The 21,110-nt window shown below is 40.0% G+C and overlaps 1 protein-coding gene across 3 annotated transcripts in view; it reads left to right on the plus strand.

Moving 5' to 3' along the window:
* Positions 1 to 3,987: 3,987 nt before the first annotated feature.
* Positions 3,988 to 21,110, plus strand: part of LOC122888517 (myotonin-protein kinase) — a 51,138-nt gene continuing 34,015 nt past the window's right edge. For all 3 annotated transcript variants that reach the window (XM_044223079.1, XM_044223080.1, XM_044223082.1), the window contains exon 1: positions 3,988 to 5,353. In XM_044223079.1, the coding sequence (XP_044079014.1) occupies positions 5,188 to 5,353 (166 nt within the window). In that variant the 5' untranslated portion in view covers positions 3,988 to 5,187. The remainder of the gene's footprint in view (positions 5,354 to 21,110) is intronic.

Here is a 21,110-nt window from a genome sequence, read left to right on the forward strand (position 1 = left end):
CAAAACTAAAACACAAAAGTGTCCTTGATAATTCAATAATACGATAGCTTAATATCATGAAAAATAAAGCTTTTTTTGTCCTATTCTTTTCTATTGGCCTGTGTCCACGTCACGTGACTGCCAACTTTTTTTGTGAAAACCAAAATGGTAGACATTTCTTTTATTCTCAGTGGAAAATGCAGTATTTTTTGATAACATTTCTAGCGAGAAATGTGCATTTTATTGTCATAATCAAATTTCTGCCTCTGTTAAAAAAAAGACGTTTTATAGCCTGTGATTGTAAAATGTGAAGTTACTCATTCAATTTCATATTTACAAGAATATGTGGCTGAGGACATTTAATTATGAAATCACCTTTCTTAAGAAGGGGATCTCAAGCTGGATTTTACCTTTCACATCCCTCATTTAATCCATGTACTTGTCATGTTCATATATATCATCAAACTGGACTTTATATTGTGCAATGCATTCAACCTCCACTGTTAGCATACATGTCACATACAATTTTTGCTCTTGCCTCTTCATATATTTCAAACACTTAATTTCTTTGTCCATAGCACAGTCCATATTTCCTTTGTAAAGTCAATATTTCATAATCAATAATAATACAAATACTACTACTACTACTACTACTAGTAATAATGATAATAATAATAATTATTATTATTATTATTAATACTATTATTATTATTATTATTATTATTATTATTATTATTACCACCATAATTTTGTCTATTACAATTCTTTTGTATTGCGTTTTTTTGGGAGCAAATGCCAAGACACATTCTTTGTATGCTTGCATTGGATAATAAAACAAATTCTGATTGAATGGGCTATGTCTGTCAGGGAGCCTACACAGACACCGCCGTCTCCACCCACCACAATCATTAGATCCCAATCACCAGACTACTGATTACACTCACCGGTCAGCAATCACCCACCTGCACTATAAAGCAGCACTCCTCCCGTTCACTCACTGTCTGGTCTCAACCCTACCTAGTGGTTTATCCTGACTCACTTCCCCGCAGAATATCTTCCTGTCCTCTAGATTCCCCTCAGCTCATGTGTGCCCTCGTCTCCTGGCTCTACAGCTCCACGCCATACTCCGGAAAAGAAACGGATTTCCTTCATCAGATAAGACTTTTACCAAGACACTCCAATATCTCGTTTACTTACCTGCTGTTTGCTTCATCTGTGTCCATCGCCTGCTTTTGCAAATAAATCAACCATCGTATCTGCAATTACCTCTGTGTCTTGTGTTTGCCTGCTGACAATGTCATGCTGACATAAAATCCCAAAACCAAGAATCATAAAGACACAAAAATTATTCAGGGTTGTGTAAATAGTACCCTATGCATGCCTCATCATTTGGTGACCTGTGAATGAGAACGAGTTGGCCTTTTCAGCCATAATCCAAGCACTTCAGGCCTTCCTCCAAGGCTAGATAATGCTCTAGATTGTCAGCATTATTCAATTAAATTCAGTTCAGTTTTATTTATATAGTGCCAATTCATAACAGAAGTATCTGATTGCACTTTTCCTATAGAACAGGTCTAGACCATACTCTTTTATAATATTAGTTACAGAGACCCAACAAATCCCACCATGAGAAAGCATTTGGTGACAGTGGCAAGGAAAAACTTCCTTTTAACAGGCAGAAACCTTGGACAGAACCAGACTCAATGGTGGGCGGCCATCCGCCGCTGCGGTGTTAGGTTTTAAGATAGAGAGAGGTTTTGGGGGAAAGGGAGGCACAATGCAAATACCACCTAGAACTATTTAAAATAGTAATAATGTATGAGCTGTGTTATTGTCCACTAAAAAAGAAACAAAACAAACAAAGCTTCATTTTATATATTGAAGCTAAACCAGATACATTGTTGAAAAGGATGTGACCTGGAGAGTAAGATGTGTGTATGTCAGTATGAAGATTTTTCATGGCTCCTGCTTTGAGATACTGACCATTTGAACCTTGACCTTGGTGCATGTTTGAAGGCGTATAATCCAGCAACAAACGAAGCTACAGACATGGGACCAACTGTTATAGAGAGCTCTTGACTTCAGCTATCAAGTGAGCATACTTAACAACTCGGGGCTAACCAACCAGACATTGTGTTGTTCGACAAACAGCAGAAGAAGGCAGTGGTGATGGATGTAGCAATCCCAAGTGACAGCGACATCAAGAAGAAGGAACACGAGAAGCTCGAAAAATACCAAGGGCTGAAAGAGGAGCTAAAAAAGATGTGGAGAATGAAAGCAAAAGTGGGGCCAGTGGTAATCGGAGCACTGGGGTCTGTGAACCCCAAACTGGGAGAGTGGCTCCAGCAGATTCCAGGTACAACATCTGAAGTCTCTGTCCATGCGAGTGCAGTCCTAGGAAGAGCTAAGATACTGCACAGAACCTATATATATATATATATATATATATATATATATATATATATATATATATATATATACGCACGCACGCACGCACGCACGCACGCACGCACGCACGCACTCACGCAGATTATATATGTATATATATATACCCTCAAGCTCCCAGGCCTCTGGTAGAGGACACGAGATCGAACGATGAGACCACCCGCGGAGGGTGAAGGACAAAGTTTTTTTAGTTTGGAGTCGCCTGTCCTCTTTACAAATAGATGTTATTTTGTATGAAGGGTTTGCAAAAAAATTATGTTTTGTACATGGAGAACAAAACGCTGTACAACAATTCAACCAGACTGACAATTGAAAGGGCACAAAGATACCTTGGAGCAACAGTTAAATAAGAATATAAGATATCAGCAGTCATTGGTAAAAGAAACTGGAAGCTTGGCATTAAAATCTGTGCAGATTTAAGTAGGAACAGGTTCCTGTTTCAGTGTCAAGTGCACGATAATGCCTATAACAAGCTGGAATTAACAGGTGTGTTGCTTTAGCAAAGCTGTTCTTAAAAATTCTAAATAGAAATAGAAGGTTAGTCCAGGGTTAACAGTATTGGAATTGGATCACGGAAATGCAGCTGATCATACCATGGACTGACAAATCACAGTTTAAACCTATTCAATCTAACCACTGAGGAGACTGCAGAGGGCCCAAAGAAAAACAGGTTCTCAAAATATTTAGAGCCCAATTGCAAGCACAGTTGTGGTTCAAAAATAATCCACTGGTCACTTATACAATATATATATATATATATATATATATATATATATATATATATATATATATATATATATATATATTATATATACATAATAAAATGTATTAGTATTTGGGGGGAAAAATGAAAATGGTTATAACAGTATTCTCCCCCTGTCATGCAACACTCAGGGGACATCGACTAAACAAGTTTTAAACATTTCATTATTCTAAAACTCTTTCAAATGTAAATAATATATTTGGTGTTTAATTATACTTTTACTGTTAAAATAGCCATTATTGAAGGAAAGAAGAAAAACATCAATATAACAGGTGATTCCAAATTTTTGAACGGTACTGTTTATATATACTGTATATACAGTATACATATGAAGGATTGTTGCACAGTATAAATATAGATATAAGTAATAGCACAGGATAGTAAATATGGTTAAAATTAATTTTTTACCCATTTAACAATTAGATATTCAAAATCTGATTACACAAATGTGTTTACCACACCCTTAAACTCCCCAGTGTACTCTAAATTCAGTATTTACATCTTCTAATCCTTTGAAAAACACTAATATTTCCTAAAAACTACAATTCCTTAGACAGTGGCTAAGGATCATGGGTAATGTAGCCTAGCCTAGCCAAAACTGACAACAAAAAACTTTATTTCTCAGAATAGAAGGAGAAACAATCTAAACTGATAGCCGTAACACTGACCTATCGTATTGTTGAATTATCAAGGACACTTTCATGTTTTAGTTTTGAGAAATGTTGAGGATATCATTGAAAGAAAACCTTAACATGGGAATTAACAGTGAGGAAAATACTTCCGGGCGGCGGGTCCTCGGTTCTCCAATGGGACTGATGCTCACAGCGTCTTATAGTGCCACGGTCAGGTTAATATTGCAGTGAATGGACTGCCAGAGCAGCTGTGGTGTATTTATAAAGAGAGAAGAGGAAGGAGGCAGTTCACTTGAAAAGTCAAAACAGAAAAGTTGGGGAGGAGAAAGAGAAGAGAATGAAAGAGTACAGAAGCAGAGCTACAGACGCTGCAGTAGAGGAGGAAAGAGGGACAGAGAGAGTAAACGGATAAACAGACAGAGAGTGAAGGATTTTCAAGACCAGTGAGCTGGGCAAGAGGAATCGATCTCTGCTGCATCCTTGGAAAAGAGTGAGTGAGGGAGACAGAGGAAAACAGGACAGGAGGAGGAGGACTACGAGGGGTGACAGAGGGGAGAGAAGAGTGAGACAGCGGGGATACAAAAAAATCAAGGGAACTAAAAAAGATCCTTGGTCAGTTGACAGAATAAGAGATTTACAGTCTTCAAAACGTGACTGAGTGTAACAGCAACAGCTAGCATTGATTCAGGTCAGTGGTTTGCACTTTCACAGCGGGAAGATAAAGGGAAGAAAAGCAAACAAAAAAAATATCAAGTGACAGACGTAAAAGGAAAAGAGGAATTCTATCAGAACACGTATATGCTTCTCTATTAGATTTCACTGTTATAGTAGAACGTTTGGAGTACTTTGAATAGAGGGAGTGGGGAGAGAGGGAGAGGGAGACTCAAACACCAAAAAAGGTCTGGAGTCAGAGCTGGAAAAATTGCAGGCTTGACAGATGCTGCATACCTATGGGGAGAGTAGAATAAGGAGAGAGACAGAGATAGATAGAGAGAAGGGGACTGGCATATAAAGACAAACAGGAGAGAGAAAAAACAAAAGTGACAGTAAACTAGAAGGGGGGAAGAAGAGGGAACATGAACGGTTAAAAAGAGGATTTTTTCATACAAAACATACACTCTTCTACTGTGATCAAGCAGAGTAGGTAGAAAGAAAAGGCAAGTCGGGACGGGCAAGGGGGTGGTGTTAGGTGGTGATCGGGGGGGTGGGCTGTTACTGTAAATGTGATTCTCAATAGACCAACCAGAGCACCTGTAAACCCAGAGGTAGAAGAAGATCAAGCTTGTCTCACTGTAAATCCAACCCACCATGGACACAGGGATTTCACCTCAACTCTAAACCAAACAAACCCCTCACTCACCAGGCGTCATGTCAATGGGCCCTGGCTTTGGTGCACCTGACCTGGCTGAGGGCCCCCAGACCACGGGACCCGTTGGGCTCCAGACCCTGTTGGACCTACTGGTGGGCGTCTACCAGGAGTTCTATTCCTCACCCTTTGCAAGGGAGAAGTATGTCTCTGGTTTCCTTCAATGGGGTGAGTGTTTTCCTCATATTGCTAGGTGTGTGTGTATGTTTTCTGTTATATACTAAGTTCTTCGACTTCTTGTACTGCTTGACTGACACATGAAGCCACACATATATTCCGGTGCAGAAAAACACAAGTTAAGTTATTATTCATTAACTCTATCACTGATTCATTCAGAATTAACACAAGTCCACTAATGCCAATATGTGTGACTTAGCAATCAATTTGTTTAGCTGTTCAAGAATACCTGAATTCCTAAGCAGAAAGGCAGCATTTAAAAAATAAAAGTAACAATCATGTCACTTCTGGTTTAAAAATGTAATAGCTACTGCAGGCTGTAGATTTTGAACCGCCCGCTATCTTACGAATTACATTCATATTGAATGTTTCTGCAGCTCACAATATACAACCAGTGCTAAGGGTTTAGTGGCACTGCACAAATTAGTGTTTTTTCATGATCTGATGCATCATTTGGGGGATTTGTTGAAATGACTGGGGGTTAGGGTTCATTTCTGTCCTAAGGTTACACTAGACCTGCACTTGGGCTTACCACAGGGGCACATGGGGGCATTTGGGTAAACCAGAATGGTTCTTGGATTGACCAGAGGGCCAGGCCACTGCTCTAAAATCACTGCAAATACAACCTCAAGTTGCTTATTGCTTAAAACCGTCACCTGAGGCTCATGCCAGCCAACATGAAGGCAAATTTTAATATAATAGTGACTTGATGTGTTTTAGCCCGTTCAGTTGAAACAGACATCTTACCAAGCAGACCCAAGATTTGTTTAAACCATTGCCATGATTAACTATAGTGACTGTTTACTGTTGATTGATTCTTTCCCAAACTGTTGGCAGTGTGCTGTGTTTTGCCCATAAATGGTCAGTGAAGCTTTAGGTTTTATGATTCTCAGTGCATTTACTTGATGACAACCTTGATTAATGGGTTGAAGTGTGATTTTTCAAACACATTTATACTGTACATAAACATTTGCATTTATCTTTAACAATGAAGTTCACACTTTAACTTTAATAAAGTTTGGGAGTCTTGATTGAAGTTTGGGGTCATAAATGAACATTCAAGTCAAAGTGGAAAATATTTTTTTTAGATAATACAGAAGTTTAAAAGTGATTACAGGAAACTGATCAATACTAATCTCAATATCTTCAATGAAGCATATTGTGCATAACAGATACAGTTTGTTTGTTCTGGCTTGTGTTTTTGGTTCTGGAACCAGGGCTTGGTTCGGCCCATAGACTGTATATAAAGATGGACGACGCGTCTCCACTCCACTCTGCACAGTAGTGATCGGAGTTGGAGCCGCAGTATCTAGATCCCGTGGGGTTTATGACCTATACTGCAGCCAGCAACCAGGTGGTGATTGAGATGTTTTGGCTTCACTTTTGGGGAGCTGTCATGTTGTCCATCTTTATATACAGTCTATGGTTCAGCCCAAACAAAACGAAACCAAACATGTATTTAAACGGAAACTGTTGTGTATGCAAGTGCACTGCTTTTTTAATACGGCGGGGTCTAAACACAACATTGCTGATTGGGTAACACCTCTGAAACACCCACCAAACGAGAGATAACGTACCTCAAAGCCCGTTGCACACCATTTTGAGGAAACATGTCATTCAATCCAGAAAGCGTAGCAAAACGGTGCACATCCTTTTCAGACTGAACATTCCCCAGATATAATGTTGTCCTAAATGACTGGGAAATTAGAGGAAAATGCACCCAAGCAGTTTCTGGGTGTTTATTGCTCTGGTCACTTTTTTCTTCAATTCACTTCAATTCAATTTTATTTATATAAAGCACCAATTCATAATAGGAGTTATCTCATTGCACTTTTCCTATATGGCAGGTCTAGACCGTACTCTTTATAATATTATTTACAGAGACCCAACAAATCCCACCATGAGCAAGCACTTGGCGACAGTGGCAAGGAAAAACTTCCTTTTTAAGGGGCAGAAACCTCAAGCAGAACGAGACTTAATGGTGGCCGGCCATCTGCCGCTGCCATGTAAGGTTTTGAGAGAGAGAGGTTTTGAGAGAAAGAGAGAGGATTTTGAGAGAGAAGCAGAGAGAGAGACAGAGAAAGAGGTTTTGAGAGAGAGAGAGAGAAGGTGGGTGGGGGAGAGGGAGAGGAGAGGGAAGCACAATGCAAATACCACCTAGAATTTTAAAATAGTAATAATGTAATGGTAGTGGTAATATTAATACATTAATAATAATAGGAAAGACAGTCATAGGACTAATAATGACAATAATAGTAACAGAGCCAATAACAACAATTGTAGTAGCAGTTGTCAAGCAGGAACATAGGGGCAGCAGGTGGCCCACAACCATAGATACAGTCTCTGCAGCTCCAGAGGAAATACTTGAAATATAAATACCTGAATACCAGAAATACCTGCTGAAAGCGACAGAAGGAGAGAGAAGAGAAATGAGAAAGCACAAAACTATGGGAGGGAGAAGATGTCGAGCTAGTAACATGCAGTAATGGGATAAAAATGCATACAGACAGAGAGGGAGAGAGGAAAGAGGTGCATCATGGGAAGTCTCCCGGCAGTCTAGGCCTATAGCAGCATAACTAAGGAATGGTTCAGGACTCACCCAAGCCAGCCCTAACTATAAGCTTTATCAAAGAGGAAAGTCTTAAGCCTACTCTTAAATGTGGAGATGGTGTCTGCCTCCCAAACTGGGATCTGATTCCACAGGAGAGGAGCTTGAAAACCGAAGGCTCTGGCTCCCATTCTACTTTTGGAGACTCTAGGAACCACAAGTAACCCTGCATCCTGGGAGCACAGTGTTCTAGTCGGGTAATAAGGTATTATGAGCTCTTTAAGATACGATGGTGCCTGGCCATTAAGAGCTTTGTAGGTGAGGAGAAGGACTTTAAATTCTATTCTGGATTTTACAGGGAGCCAGTGCAGAGAAGCTAATACTGGAGAAATATGATCTCTTTTCCTAGTTCTTGTCAGTACACATGCTGCAGCATTCTGGATCAACTGGAGACTCTTAAGGTACTTATTGGGGCAGCCTGATAATAAGAAACTGCGATAGTTCAACCTAGAAGTAACAAATACATGGACTAGTTTTTTGGCATCATTTTGAGACAGGATGTGCCTGATTTTTGCAATGTTACGTAGGTGAAATATGGCAGTCCTTGAAGTTTGTTTCATGTGGTAGTTAAAGGATAAATCCTGATCAAAGATAACTCCGAGGTTCCTTACGGTGCTGCTGGAGACCAGGGCAATGCCATCTAGAGCAACTATATCTTTAAATAACGTGTCTAGGAGGTGTTTGGTGCCAAGTACAATAACTTCAGTTTTGTCAGAGTTTAACATGAGAAAATTGCAGGTCATCCAGGTTTTTATGTCCTTAAGGCATGCTTGAAGTTTAGCTAAGTGGTTAATTTCATCTGGCTTGATCGATGTATATAATGGGTATCATCCGCATAACATTGAAAGTTTATGGAGTGTTTCATAATAATATTGCCTAAAGGAAGCATATATAAGGTGAATAGAATCTGTCCAAGCACAGAACCTTGTGGAACTCTATTACACCAGCTAATGATTGAGTTCCCATGGTGCAGAACCGCATTTCGAATTCACTAAGCCTCGCCTCCAATAAGTTACATTTATTACATGTACCATTATCACTAAAGGAGGCAGATGAATAGCTAAACATTTGACACACCAAGCAGGAGAGAGCAGGAGAGTGAGAGGGAAAGAGAGAAGCCATTGCTAGTTGCTAAGCTAAAGAATGGTAGCTAGCAAAACTGAAAAGCGTGTAAACTGTGGGATCAGAGAGAAAATAATTAAAAGAAGGAGAGCGTTATGAGTGCTTGAGCAAAACTAGTGTACGTTTAAATGTATAGTAGATAGTTAGTCACTATAATAAAGAATCGAACACTGCTCCTCTATGGAAACAGCACAATCATGCCTAGAAATAGGGTGAACTCAAAAATGTCTTTTGTGCAGTATAACAATTATAATGCCATAAATCTTTACAACATACAAAACAATGCCAGCCACTTTTTATTGGATTCCATGTACACCGTTCCTGCCACTCACATATCATTGCATGAATCCTTGCCCTCCATGTCCTCTCTATCTTTGTGTAAACAGAGCTTGCACTTCAGTCTAATTGGCTGAATTGTTGTCATGTGATTGTTGGTGTCAGCTGACTGATTCAAAGGTTCTCAGTGTTGCTCAGCAGCAAAGGCTGGACAAGATGGCGGCCAGTGCGTTTGTTTGGTCTTGAGCTCCAAAAAGTTTTGAGCACCAGTTGCTTTAACTGAGGATAAAAACTACAAAATATCAACCTAAAAGAGCAGCGTTTATAAGAAAACCACGATGAAGACTAGTAATACAGAGTTACTATTCAGAGGAAACACAAATTTTGTGAAACTGCAACCAAGTTTATCTAACCAGCCTGTTAATAGCTAACTTGTCTACTGATCATCAAATATGCCAAAACAAAAACGAGTTGTCGAGCAGATTCACTTTCTCGAACAAAAAAATAAATAAAACTGGACATCGTGGCTATTAAAGAAAATGTCGAAGGGATAGATCACCAAAGACAACTAATGAGAAGGTGCATGGTGTGAGTCAATTTCTGAACAAGAGAGGAAGATCGAAGAAGCGGAACGCTACAGTTGGCATTGGAGCCTAAAGCTGTTTAACTTCCCTGAGGCTGTTAACAAAACCGCAGAGGAAGCAAGGAAACAAGTGAAATTGCTCCAGATGAGAAAAGTTTGGTTTCCTCATCGACACTGTACACCTCACCGGATGCCCCAGGGAAAACAGGAGCTCACATCCAGTGATAATACAGTTCACTATGCTCACCTTCAGGCAGAAAATCTGGAAGGTCTCAATGAAGGCTACAGTGATGGAAAAGAAGCTTCGACTTGCAGGATTTGACATACTGGGAGACAGAGTGTCGAAACATCTTTGGCCACTTGTTGACAAAGCATGTAAGGAGGGGAAGAAAACGGCAAGGTCCTGATGTGATCATCGGTGGAAGAAGAGTTGCTGCAGAGACAATCAAAGACACTGAATAAGTATCATTTGACTCTGTGGTCCCACCTTACGTTCTTCTGTGTTTAAGGATGGACTAATGACAGGTTGGTTTAAGTGAAATATATTAGTCTATGTTGGGATTTACAATGGTTAAAGGGGCACCAAATTGTGTAGGTGCAATCAATTAAATTTGGCTATCAAAATTATCAAAGATAATCATAAATAATAACTTTAATAAAGTCCTCTGGGGGCACTACCCTTAAACAAGGGAAAGGGATAGCTAATTAATTGATTCAGTCTCATAAAATACACTAAACTATCAATTTGGAACTGATTAATAAATTAATAACTATAACCAAAATTACCATTAATAACTAGTAGGTTGATAGAACATAGAAGAGATTAAATGTAATAGTTTACTGATCCCCTTAGTTTTTTTTTATGTCTGCACGGAGACATCAGTACAAATTAGCTGCACAGAAGTTAATTCAGAATGCACATTTGCTCATTTTGAATCTTTCCAGAAGCATAATCTATTCATCCACCAGCCACCCTGCTGGTGCAACACAATTTTTTCGATGATCCTCTATTTTAAGACAACATTTTTCCAGTCCTTGCTTAAATAGTCCCAGCAACAAGTCTCCATGGAATTATATACAATGTAGAGTGCACATTGGACACAGTATGTCATATGCACTCCCCTAATGGATAACGCACACTGGGTGATAATTTGTAGTCCAGTAATGATCAGTCAATTTTGCGATTAACCAAACAACAGAATGTTGTAATTTATCAAGCAACAATTCCAAATATTTACATTCTGGTTTCAGGTTCTCAAATGAAGATTTCGTTTCTCTAAAATATCTTTGGGTTTTGGACTGTTGGTCGGACAAAACAAGTAATTTCAACATTATCTTGGACACAGTGAAATTGTGATTGTGACATTTTATAGTCTACATGATTTGTCGATTTTCCAAAAAATAACCAAGAGATTGATCAATTAGAAAATAATAGTTAGTTGCAGCTTTATTATTAATAATTTATCTTTGAAACCTCAGAGACGGCACTTCAGTGGCATCTCTCAGCAATCCACCATGCTCATGTTTGACATACAGTATATTCACTAGTGAGTATGTGTACCCATTTGAAACAAAAGGCATATCCTACCATACATTGTTATTTTACAGAACAAATTATGACACAATCCATGTATGGGGTTATTATTATTATTTATATATGGTACAAATTAAATATGAATACAACTTACATAACTGAAATATTCAAATCTTTAAACAAAGCCTGATAGCAATAATGTTACTATTACATTGCATTAACCTAATTAATTGATTTATATTCATATAAACCCATACTGGATTCGTATGCTTTACAGATTGTAAAGCCCCTTGAGAAAAATTTGTGATTTGTGATATTGGGCTATATAAATATAATGAACTTGACTTGACAGACCTACCCCAGTAACCTCTGTGTTATGACACAGAATAAATTGTGGTTAAATGCAAAAAAGATGTAAGAAGAGAACTCATTCACTGCTTTCATTGTGATGGTTAGTTCAGCTGGTGTCTTCCTGCCAGGCCTAACATTTTTAGCAATTATAGACAATGACACACATATGCACACTGAATGGCTCATAAATGCTGCCCATTGTAGTATTACTGGCTGCCTGCCACCGCTCTGTGTGTACATCTGTTGACATGTCATCACCCCTCAACTTTCACGCCATCCGTCCTCACTCCTCCCTCTTTCTCTATTATTGACAGAATCCTTCTATGCCTGCAACTGTGACTGTGTAAACCTATTGTATTGTCCAGTAGCTGGGGGATGGGGGGGATATCATGTGTCCCCAGTGATGGAACATTCCAAATTTAACCACAGCATGTGTCCGGGAATGAGGATCAAGTGTCAGAGTTGGCCAGCCTATCAGTGATGAAGCAGATTACTGGGTTTAGCTGGACTTGAGGCCTGAGCTTCAGAGTAAATCTGTTTCACACAACTGGTAAGGATCATAGAAGCATCACAGACAGGGTGAAATAATGCTTTAAACATTACATGGCTTCTTACTTCTCCCCCTTTCACACAGAAACAACAATAATCACATGTGTTTGTGCATATTCTTTGTTCAAGACTTCTACATGATGCAGCTTAAGCCAGACACACTTGTACAACTGAGGCTTGTGTGAACCATCCCTTTGATGTGGAAAAAGTTACATCATATACATATGCAATACAACACTGATTAAATGTGTTCTGCCTTGTATGAAGCTCAGTGTAGGCCTTGATCAATCCAGTTTTGCTATGACAAGAAGAACTGGTGGATTAAGTGGGAGACTTTGAGCTGAGCCAGACTGTCAGAGGAACATTTCACGGAAGATTGTGCTGAACACTGAATTCGACAAACATAACAAATTAAAATACCTCTTTTCTCACCAAATAGAAAGAAAAATGTCTCAGAGTCTTAGACCCTATTGTGACCATCATATTTTGAGGGGGTAGTGATGCCATCAGCTGTACAGGAAAATCCCCCCAATGGAGTCTAGACACTGGTGGTGGTGGTGAAGGGGTGAAGAGCTATGGCTTGTCATCTGAATGGATGAGATGTGCAGTGGGACTTCTGTGAAGATCCAAGTGGGAGGATTGGTTGTGATGAAAATCGGAGATGAATGAGGTGGAGGAGGGTTGCATCAATCTGACACTGAAATGACAGCAAACAGCAGCAGAGAAAGGAACAGTTTTAAACTTTGATAGCAACCACGTGATTGGCTCACAGAGGTTGTGGCAATATCTGGTTAGTTTAACTGAAAGAGTGAACGCCCTCAGTCAGCTGATTGATTTGGAAGCGGGAACAGACAGCTACAGAGAAAGAGAGTAAATAATAAATAGATAAGCAGGAAGATGGTCAGTCTCTTTCAGTTTGAACTGACGCTAAGGTTCATTTATTATTATTATTTTCACCATAGCACATGACCCTAGACACCCCTTCAACCCAATTTTCACTCCACTCCCATCTGGTCGCAGATGGACATTCAGAAAAAGGCAGGTCTTAGCAGGAGTTTTGTCCCCTCTGCCATAGCAATGCTAAATTCCATAGCTCGCTAATCACACTATGTCTTCTGTACAAATGTATTTACGTTGAATGTTGTTGTATGTAAATGTGTCTTCGTTCTGGAGGAACACAGAATGCACACTGTGGAAACAAATTTCCTCCCATGTCCCATTCAGAACTGAGTCTTACTATCTTGCTTTACAGCATCTACATGCTGGAGATGAATTATGTAAATGAAAAGCAGAAATATTACCACCAGACCCTGTGTGGGGACAGTTCATCTTTTCAGCTAGCTGTTCACCAACACATTTGATTAAATTATTATTGATATTGATACATTCGCTAAAACCCTGTTCAGCCATTCGTGAGGACAAGAAGCTGGTACAGGGGTTGGCAGAGCACTTACGGTGGTAGTAGGAGAAGCATGTCTGGGCTACATCGCATAGTCTGCTGCCACCACAACCCAGACCTGGATTAGAGGCTTAAAATTTTTGAATGGCATAAAACAATTTGATTAGCTTTTATCATGGCTGCACATGTATTTCTAACACACCATTCTTCTTTTGATTGGGAGGTCTTTTCCCAAATTAGTAATGGCAATGCAGATGTTTTTAGATCATTTTACTTATTTCCAATGCAGAGCAACGTGGTCCAAGAATCTGAGAGGATAGACTGATTTTTATGACCCTTGAGGACTGATCTGATTTATTTTTCCTTGTTTTGAGATCCAAGACTTACTTGGAAATTCTTTTGTGAAACTGTATGGAAGAGCACTGGAGTTATTATTTCATCCTGTTAGCAGAAAAATACAATTTTACAGCTAAATAATTTATGCGGTGATTCTGTAATTGAACAAAGGTCAGTGATCTGTTTGACATCAAAATAAATGCTGTCTATTCATCAGTCTTTTTCTATGTAAAAGACTGTGACGCAGCACAGGTCACATGGCTGGCCCAGTCTACTGACCCAGGGCAACTGTATATTGCAGTGGATAAAGGATCCCTTTCACAGGATTGTCCTGTTGCTTTAGGAAACTTTTAGCTCTGAAGCGACAGTATGTGTGTGTGCCTTGCACTCTCTCCTTATCTAAAAACAGTTTAGACTGTGCCTCTGCCTCACTTGCATTCCTCTCAGTGTGTGAGAAGGTGGGGAATGGAAATAAAAAAAATAAAGGACTGGAAAACTTGCTCCGATTCATAAATGATAGCTGCTATTTTTAGCTGTACAGAGCGACTCCAATTCAGACAGTTACTCTGTTGAAGAGGAACTCCCTTTATGGCAAATATAATCTTCTGTTCAGCTGGAAGGACAAACAGAGCAGCAAGCTGTATGCATGTACACAGTTTATAAGAGGCTGTTGTTATTTGAGAGCCAAAATGAAATGACCACATCTGAAAAAGGAGCATACAAAGAAACAAAATGCTACAACCATCTATAAAGTGTGTGCATAGGTTTAAAGGGGCAATAATGGAAGCAAAGAAAGGCTGGAATCAATTGAATTTCATGAGTAATTGAATACCTAGTTGTGACCACTACTCAATCCTTAACGGAATAGTTCAACATTTTGGGAAAATTAATATAGCTAAATATGGAGCTGAGCCAGTAGGCGACAAGCTAAGCTTATCATGAAGACTGGAAGCAGGGGGAAACAGCTACCAAACAGTGTCCAAGTTTTGGACACATCCAGGGCTGACTACTTAAGATTAGATTAGATTAGATTCAACTTTATTGTCATTACACATGTACAAGTACAAGGCAACGAAATGCAGTTTACATCTAACCAGAAGTGCAATAAGCAAGTGCAGGATATAAAGTGTGTGCATAAATGCAGGATAGAGCAGTATTATGAACTGTTCGTATTATGTACTATGGACATTATATACAGATGGCATTACTATAAACAGAAGTATACTGATGGATATGTACAATAATGAAGTGGACTGGGCAGAACAGTAGTGCAATGAATATAAAGTATTGCAATTTATGGAAATAGTTAACAGTGCAGTAGATGAGTTATTGCAGTATTCAGTACATAGTACTGGAGTGCAAATGATGCAGTATAGGAGTGCAAATGATGCAGTATATGTATAAATAAATAGTCCGGTAGTGCAAATGAACATGTGGTACATGTAGCAAAAACAATATAGCAGCATTTAAGTTAAGTTATATGAGGGGACAGTGGAGTGGAGTTAAGTAGGAAGACAGCTCTGGGAAAAAAGCTGTTTCTCGGTCTGCTGGTCCTTGTTCGGAGGCACCTGTGGCGCCTGCCGAAAGGCAGGGGAGAAAACAGTCTCTGGGTGGGGTGAGAGGAGTCCTTAAGAATGCTGTGGGCTCGACACAGACAGCGTTTCACACATTGTATCTTGTTTGTTTAATCTATATAAAAAACAAAATGTATAAATGTGTATAAATCACAAGTTGTGGATTTAGGGGAGTTGTGTGCTGGAACAATTTCCAGTTCTCCAGGTGAGCTCTTTCCCCCTGCTTCCAGTATTTATGCTAAGCTAATCACCTGCTGGCTTTAGTTTCATATTTAGTGACAGACATGACAGTGATATCAATCTTCTCATCTCTCTTTTATGGCAAGAAAGCAAATAAGCACATTCCCCAAAATATCAAACTATTCCTTTAATCAGAATCAGCTTTATTGGCCAAGTATACAAAGCATACAAAGAATTTGACTCCGTTTTTTTGTTGCTCTCAAGGTAGTAGATATACATGATACACCTCAGATCAGATATTGTATATTAATGTGTTCAATCCATAGTCTATCACACCATACTTCTTTTGATTGGGAGGTCTTTTCCCAAATTAGTAACAGCAATGAAGATGTTTTGAGATTTTACTTATTTCCAATGCAGAGCAACATGGTACAAGAATCTGAGAGGATAGACTGCAATCTATCTGCAATATTCTTGCAATGCCACACCAGCAGAGGGAGCCCTCGCCTGAATTCTGACTGTGTGCCACTCCCTCTGCTCACCCTACAGTCACTTTCTGTTTGGCAGCCATTTTAAGCATGGCATGACCAAACAGGCTTTGCGAAGAATTGCCAGTTCTACTGCCTTATCGAGAGTTTTGTATCCACTATCTATTCATCTTGTGTATGGCCAATTGCCTGCTTTCTCTGATTACTGATTATTGGATTTTTGACTTGGCTGCCGATTTGGATTGCTTTTGTGTTTGACCGTCTTGCCTGCCTTTTGACACCTGCCTTTGGATTACCCCTTTACCTGTTTGCCTTTGGACTGTTTTTGTGGTTTTGACCTTTTGCCTGGCTGTACGTTCCTTTTGGACTGTTCTTAATAAACTTCAGCACATGGATTCCAACATGGCTTCCGCCTTCGCATTACAATTCTACTTACACAGAAGTAGATATAATGGGCGGCTATGGCTTAGTGGTAGAGCGAGTCATCCACCAATCCGAAGGTCGGCGGTTCGATCCTGGCTTCCCTCGGTCCACATGTCGTGTGTGTGAGTGTGTCTGAATGATTAATTCGTTTCTTTATACTGATGAGCAGTTCTGCCATCAGTGTGTGAATGGGCTGAATGCGATATGTAGTGTGTAAAGCGCTTTGAGTGGTCAGAAGACTAGAAGGGCGCTATACAAGTACAGTCCATTTACATAAAAACAAGGACAACAAAGGTAAACATATTTAAATATTATGCTTTTGCTTATTTTCTGTAAAATATGTAATGATACAATGTCGAATGTTCATACTAAATGTGGCCAAAGTTTCAAATAATGAGGTAAACAAATGTAAAAGTAATCCCTGTGAGCAAAAAGCTCAGGCTTCAGAATGATCTGAATACTAGGTTTCCATTTATTTTTTTTTTCTACTTTCCTGTTTAATTAACGTCAGCTAGGCACGGATGTCCTTATATGGTCATCTACTTATCTGCTCCAGCACGCCCACAAAGTACATCCACCCACTTAGTCTGTCTCAGTATTCAACTGCTCTGCTCATAGCGCTTTCTCCAGCATTGGTACAGCTCTAAAACGTATGTTGAGTGTGGAGATAGGTCTGGATATGCAAGATTACTCTGTTCAGGGCTAATCTTCAAGTTTTTGGAGGTTATTCAATATGTCTCGCAGAAAGTGCTTTTTCGGTTGTGAAGGAAAGTTAATTTCCTGATGGCTTTTTTGCTAAAGTAACAGCTAACTACTGCTAACGTTATCTGCTAGTTAGCTCAGTTAGCCATGCAGCTAGACGTCCCATTACCTAGCTGACTCTGCACGGACTGGGAGCTTGCGGCCCGTGCCTGAAAGCCTCCTCCTCCCGGCGGTCCAAAGCTCCTGTGCTAGCGGTGTAAACATCAACACTCCCCCCGGTGCTCAAGCTCCCAGTCTGGGCAGAGTCAGCTAAGCTAACAGGGCTGCTAGCTGACTAGCTATATAGCTAATGGCAGGTAACGTGCAGTTAGCTGCAGTTAGCGGTTACTTTAAAGCTATTTGTCCATCTAGAAACTCCATAAAATATGATTCAGTTTCACCAAAATTTGTGAATAAAGTTATAAAAGTTGTGTTTTTGTACAGTAATCAATGAAGCCCCGAGCAGATATGCAGGTCAAGCATATCTGGAACCTACATGGCCCCTAGAAACACTGGTGGTGTCTACTGTTTTTCCAACCTAATTCTTGTCTCATTTGTGGTCTCACAAATAATAAATTAATCAAATTCAGTGCCACATATCGCTATTTTCCAAAAAAAAGATATAAATATATATTAAAATATTTGTATAAAAAGCAACAATAAACACCAACGTATAATGTCTATATACAAGTCAGACTGTTTCTGTAAATTGTAAACAAGAAAACAATAGTGCAGAGTGCAAAGAGTAAATATTGAATAAATATTGAATGATTAATGTAACAGGTTACTTTATATACATGAAGTAGGTGGATATGACAGTGTATGCATCTATACATGTCAATATATAGTATATATAGTGTGCCTATGTTTATATTTGACAACGATATGTACATGTTTAAAAAACTGTATTTAAACTATAAAATATCTAATATATAATAACAGGATGTTCATTGTTACAGGGTTATTGCACGGGGATTGTTTCTGATACTCTGTATCTGATAACTATTAACTGTTATCAGTTTGATGGCCTGTGCAAAGAAAACTTTCTTGTGCCTGGTTGTTTTGGTGTACACTGCTCTGTAGTGCCTACCAGAGGAAATAAGTTGGAACAGATTGTGTCCAAGGTGTGATGGGTCTGCAGTGATGTTTCCTGACTCTGGAGATGTATAAGTCCTGAATGGAGGGCAGGTTGGCACCAATACATTTTTTGAGGTGTTGCAGGATGTAGTGAGTCCCAAGTTGACTGCATCATCCACTGACCCGTTTGCTTGTTAGGCAAACTGCATTGGGTCCAGCAAGGGGCCTGTGATGTCCTTCAGGTGGGCCAACATCATCCTTTTTTTTGATTCTGATTCTGATCTCTCGAAGGATTTCATGACTACAGATCAATCAATCAATCACACTTTATTTATATAGCAACAAAAGTTAAATGAATAAGACAACAATAAAATATGTATAGTTAAGTTAAATATTCAATAATATTGGACTGAAAAATAGCCTACTGTTCCAATGCTTAGTCTGTGTATGATTAAAATCAAGAGTCAAGAAATCCTCAGCTTCTCTGTTTTTGCTGGCTACGTGACACTACAATGCCAACCCTCGGCTTTATTACTTTTAACATTATCTACTTTGGAGAGCGCTTTTGAAAAGTGCTCTTTTAATGTTGATGGAAGAATAAAACAGGGAAATAATGATGCATTTTCACGTTTCTCCAGATTAGTGTGGAAATGGCCTAAATTAATGCTTCTAACAATGCTAACGTTTTCACTTTTTATGCGTGGCATATGTCAAAACAAGCATATAAGTTGCATGTCACAGATAGGGCTCCAGAATTACACAAATGGTATAACCTTAACGTTAGTTAATACTGCCCATCTTAAACCTGAGTCCAACCAGTGTTGCTGACACCGCTGTCCGACACACAGTGCTGCAGACGCACGTGCTGTGGGCTGCCAGTCAGGTAATCAACAATACAGGACATCCACCTGCATCACTGCCAGCTTCTCACCCAGCAGGGCTGGCTGGCTGGTGATGAAACACTAGAGAAGTCAAAAAACATGATCCTCACCGTGCTTGCCGGCTTGTCCAGGTGGGTGTAGATGTGGTTCTGCAGGAAGATGATGGCTGGTAGGCAAACTGAAGGGGGTCCAGGAGGGGTCTGACCATGGGCCGCAGCTGTTCCAGCACCTGTCTCTCCAGGGTCTTCATTATGTGGGAGGTCGGTGCCACCGGTCTGAAGTCTTTGGAGCCACTGGGACGCAGTGTCTTTGGGACAGAAACGAGGCAAGATGTCTTCCATAGAACAGGGACCCTTTGAAGACTCAGGCTCAGGTTGAAGACATGCTGAAGGACTCCACATAGCTGGGGGGCACAGGCTTTTAGAAACCCGGGGCAAACGCCATCGGGGCCTGCAGCCTTGTTTGAGTGGAGTTTCATCAGCTGTCCTCTCACCTGGTCAGTAGTCAGGCACACAACAGAGGTTACAGCGGGGAAGGGGGGGAGTCATCGGTCATGAGAGGGCCGTGTCGAATCTGTTAAAGAACAGATTAAGCTTGTTGGCCCTGTCCAAGCTGCCTTCAACTCCTCTGCTGCCAGTCGGTCTGAAGCCAGTGATGCTCTTCATGCTGCTGACCATCGGTTGTTGACCAGAACAGCAAGCCCACCGCCTTTCTGCTTACCGTTCCCGGTGTGATCCCTATTGGCCCGAACAGTCTGAAACCCGTCAATGGAAAAGTTATGATCCAGGATATCCTGGTGTCGCCATGTCACTGAGAAGCACATCAAACTACACTCACGGAACTCCGTCTGATTCCGGGCTAATGCCGTTAGCGCATCCATTTTATTCACCAGTGATCTCACATTGCCCATGACGAGAGAAGGCAGACACGGCTTAAATCTCTTGTTCTTAAATCTCTTTTGCCTGGACCCCTCTCTCTTCCCTTGCCACTTCGTTCAACCTCTGCATCCTCGGTGTGTCCTCCTCCAGATCTCAGTGGGGACATCGGTGGTCCTGGGCGCCATGCAGCTCAGCTTCAGTGCGATCAGCTGTTCCCTGGTGTAAACAATGCGGCCAAACAGCTGTTCTGCAGCGGTGCCCTGACCAAGTCGCAGGTGAAGAAGTTTCACAGTGAAAAAAGTACCAAAACACTTTCTACTCTCATTTCCGTAAAGAGCGTAGTTTAAATTATAATTACACACAAGTTACTCAAGTTTTGAAGAAAAAGGAAAGCTAAAAAGTAAGACGAGACAGAGCTATGGCAACAGGCAGCATGCACGTTGGCACATGAGCACGTCGCACTAAGTATTTTATTTCAATGTTCAATGTATACAGTTTTAATTTTGAACATTCCCTTAAGAATAAAGTATGTATGAGTAGTCAACGTATTCTCATACAATGGTTAGTATATGTTACAAAAAGTTATCCTCTGTCCTTTTTTCGTGCATAATCCTACGAATGTCCAATTCAATTTATATAGCGCCAGTTCATAACAGAAGTTATCTCATTGCACTTTTCCTATAGAAAACGTAACCAAACGTGTATTTAAATGTGTGTGTGCAAGTGCACTGCTTTTTTAATAAGGCGG

The sequence above is a fragment of the Siniperca chuatsi genome, linkage group LG14 (assembly GCF_020085105.1).
Source record: "Siniperca chuatsi isolate FFG_IHB_CAS linkage group LG14, ASM2008510v1, whole genome shotgun sequence".
In the NCBI taxonomy this organism is placed as follows: Eukaryota; Metazoa; Chordata; class Actinopteri; order Centrarchiformes; family Sinipercidae; genus Siniperca; species Siniperca chuatsi.